Source organism: Atta colombica, unplaced genomic scaffold (genome assembly GCF_001594045.1).
Source record: "Atta colombica isolate Treedump-2 unplaced genomic scaffold, Acol1.0 scaffold48, whole genome shotgun sequence".
Classification (NCBI taxonomy): domain Eukaryota; kingdom Metazoa; phylum Arthropoda; class Insecta; order Hymenoptera; family Formicidae; genus Atta; species Atta colombica.
In genome coordinates, this window is record NW_017259537.1 from 468,541 (window position 1) to 472,053 (window position 3,513).

Consider the following 3,513-nt stretch of genomic DNA (forward strand, 5'->3'; position numbering starts at 1 on the left):
GTGGGAAAAAGAAATCCATTATTTTTCCATTCAATTTCATGTAAAAATAATGGATTTCTTTTTACTACACCTAATATATATATATATATATGTGTGTGTGTGTGTGTGTGTGTGTGTGTGTGTGTGTGTAAAACTTTTCTAACTTAAAATGTACTTTACGATGGAATTATAGTTCGAGATACCATACTCTCTACGTATATTAATATAATAAATTCGATGCACAGAGCGTCATAACGTGATTAACACATACTTTATATCGGTTTAAGTGACATGTATATAGCTTCACTAATGTTATAATTGTCAACATATGTGCTGCCATAGTTTGAAATATACATTGCATGTCTCCGTTACATAGGACGAATTTAGCCAACTGGAAATACACGTTTATTTATCCACACTTGATCATGCTCCTATAATCAATTTTATCAAAAAAATTGTAGTTATCAATTACTTGTGGAATAACTATAGAAAATGTGCTTAAAGTCACGAAGCTCAAACAGATTAATTTCGTTTTTGGATTCTGATACGGCCATTGACCAACCAATGATGATACTTTTTTAACAACCCCGTAATAATTGGAATCCATAGTTTAAAGACAGCTTCGTCTAGTCGACTAACTTGAAAACTTTATTTCATTCAAGTCTTTGTCGCCCTTGGTATATTAATTTAAAATATACGTGTGTGTGTGTGTGTGTATGTTTTGTGTGTATTAAACATGTCATACATCCATAATAGTGATGATATATAATGTTATATGCTTCCTCTATAACAGCTGCAGTTTTCGTGTAACTAATCATGGTGTGTCTCTACGCAGCAATGTATGACACGTAATTCTTACGTAGGGCATGAAAGGCATTTATTCCTTTGACATTAAATATAATGTAAAGAAAAGCGAAACTTTATACCGTTTTGCAAGTTCCCTAGACATAATAAACATATTGATCAGTAGAAAGTTTCATTTTTTTGCTTAGTTTTTTTTCTCTGAAAGTTGAACCTTCTCGTTTAGAGACTCGTGGAAAGTTAAATTCATGTGCAATATACATAATAATACTTGGATATTCGAGCAAATCGACTTAATACGAATTGAAAATATTTCGTACATATGTGATTAATTACAACTATTGAGAGGAGAATTTCACAAAGATGATATGTGCTTTCGATAATGATATGCTACAGCGCAATTAATCGCCGGCTAATAATATAAGCTATTGAAAGGATGCAAGTACCGTACAGTATGACATTGAAGTTTGTAGAACCTTTAAAATAAAAGTGTAACTTGTCGTTAAAGGAACTCCAAAGCATTATTTGCTTGTAATAATCAGGTCTTACCATAGTGAAGCTCTCTAAAGAGAAAATATAAATTTTGCCAGCGCTTAAGAAACTCAATCGAAGAGTCTTTATCATTATCAATATAATTAATTTTTGTGACTTTATGGATACTTTATACCAACAATTATTGTATCTATAAATTTGTATTTCGCATAAAATATAAGAATGGAAAACAAAAATATGTGAGATGAGTGATAAACATCTTTTTTTTTAGAAAGAAAAATCTTACATTTTGTCGCGTATTTGAAGACTATGATCTATCAATTTTTGCCCTTCAAAACTCAGAAAAAATAAATGTATCAGTTCACCAATAATGTATAATGCGTATCTCATTGATTCTAAAATATTACTGTTGTTCTGCTGCATCATCTTCAGGATAAAAAATGTAAGTATATTTTAATTTTTTGCATAGTGCATACATATACCATTTTATACAAATGAATACATACTTGTAGCAAGGTAATGCTCATTCCTATTGTTACTATTAATATTTGCATAGCGAAAGATACGTTAAACGTATCTTCAAGAAGTTGCGCGTACCTGTGACAAACGAGAGATATAAGATTTTAATGATGATTCGAATTTGTGTCCGGATATTTGTTTATCTTTAAATGGAAATCCACATTACACCGTTACCGTATTATAATGGTATTTTATTCGATTTTATACATTTACTTTAAAGTTTTTCGATGTACATGTACAATGAACGCGATTCTTTTGCAGTATGCATCATCCGTATTTATAGTCTTCACTTGGTCATTGCGATTATAAAATAAATGTTCAAGACGAAATCTACAAGCAATTTGTAAGGTATTATCCATTTCATGTGGAATCGAAATAAAATTATAAAAATATTCATTTCGTTTACAATGCATATTAAATTATTCACTTACCCGACTACAGCAAACATACTGCAAACATGTTCAACATAAGTTACAAATATACAATCGTGGGCGACTATTCCAATCATAGCAATTTCCCAGGCTACGATAGCATGAAAGAAGATGTAAAAAAAGTATTCTCTTTCATCGACAAAGTAATATCCTGGATACGTCAATAGAATAGAGCGGGATTTGTTGAGAGGTAATACAACATCCAACAGTTGCGGTATAAGAGACATTGATAGGAACAGATAAAGAGCTACAAAGCAATACACTACGCAAAAAAAATGAAATAATTATCTAATAATTATTAAATTATTAATTTTTAAAACAAAAAGAGCAGAGATAAGAAGATGCGGATAGAGATTGCACAATTTATTCTTACATGAGTATCCTAGAGAGTATCGTCTACCATTTTTGGCATATTTCCTCATAATGTTGTATTCTTCTGAAGTTTCCAATGCATTCCAGTTGACGTATAAACGATCAGTGAGATCTTTCATCTAACAATAAGACTTGATTAGCAATGGGCATCTTTGTAAATTAATATACTATTATAAAATGGAATGCTAAAGCTGAAGAGCTATTATATACTTGAAAATATAATTCAAACATTATAAAACGATAGTATTAGGCTGTGTTCCCAGTTAACTAAATATTTATAGAAAATTCGATTCATATTCTCAATGTGCCGAATAGGTATTCCGATTCAGTAAAAGAATCATGACAGAATACAAATGCCGATGAAACATTCAGAATATTGTATATCACGAAAATCGCGAGCGAGCGAGCAATATATATATCCGCCGATAGATGCGGCGGAAAGCATTTACTCGTTAACAAGAATTATCTAGGAGATAATATATGGAGCGCAGCATTTCGCCTAAAGTAAGTCTCAAATTGAGTTCTAAGGTCATTGAGGGGGGTCATTGGGTTCTAAGGTCAAGTGTATTTTTCAAGGAAAAATTTTAAAAATTGATTCAAGGATTATCAGAATTTCTGGAAAAATTAAAATTTCGGGGAACATATGGTATATGGAATATTCTCGGAATATGTAATGATATATAAATGGAATTTTTAATCGATATTTGAATGTTGCTTTTACATTCCGTAAATATTCCGGAATTCTTTTAGAATATTTTTTTGGAACTTTAGGAATCTTTTAGAATGTTTTTTTTTAGGATTTTAGAAATTATGAATATTTATGAATATTTTATGAATATTTCAAGAATATTTAGCGTTAGCTGGGTCATACGAGTATTGAAAACTTATGGTTTGCGTTATGTATATATATATATATATA

At 30.4% G+C, this 3,513-nt stretch overlaps 2 protein-coding genes across 2 annotated transcripts in view; both read right to left on the reverse strand.

Annotated features, from left to right (window-relative positions):
* Nucleotides 1-586, reverse strand: part of LOC108691631 — a 2,230-nt gene extending 1,644 nt beyond the window's left edge. Inside the window, exons 1-2 of the mRNA XM_018199472.1 lie at nt 452-586; nt 251-370 (exon numbers count right to left, since the gene is read on the reverse strand). Coding sequence (XP_018054961.1) covers nt 251-370; nt 452-586 — 255 coding nt within the window. The remainder of the gene's footprint in view (nt 1-250; nt 371-451) is intronic.
* A 619-nt stretch (nt 587-1,205) lies between these two features.
* LOC108691618 (putative odorant receptor 85d) overlaps nt 1,206-3,513 on the reverse strand; it is a gene marked incomplete at its 5' end in the record, with an annotated part of 7,012 nt that continues 4,704 nt past the window's right edge. The window contains 6 exons of the mRNA XM_018199460.1: nt 1,206-1,256; nt 1,330-1,462; nt 1,559-1,678; nt 1,765-1,869; nt 2,223-2,484; nt 2,596-2,713. Of these exons, the coding sequence (XP_018054949.1) occupies nt 1,206-1,256; nt 1,330-1,462; nt 1,559-1,678; nt 1,765-1,869; nt 2,223-2,484; nt 2,596-2,713 (789 nt within the window). The remainder of the gene's footprint in view (nt 1,257-1,329; nt 1,463-1,558; nt 1,679-1,764; nt 1,870-2,222; nt 2,485-2,595; nt 2,714-3,513) is intronic.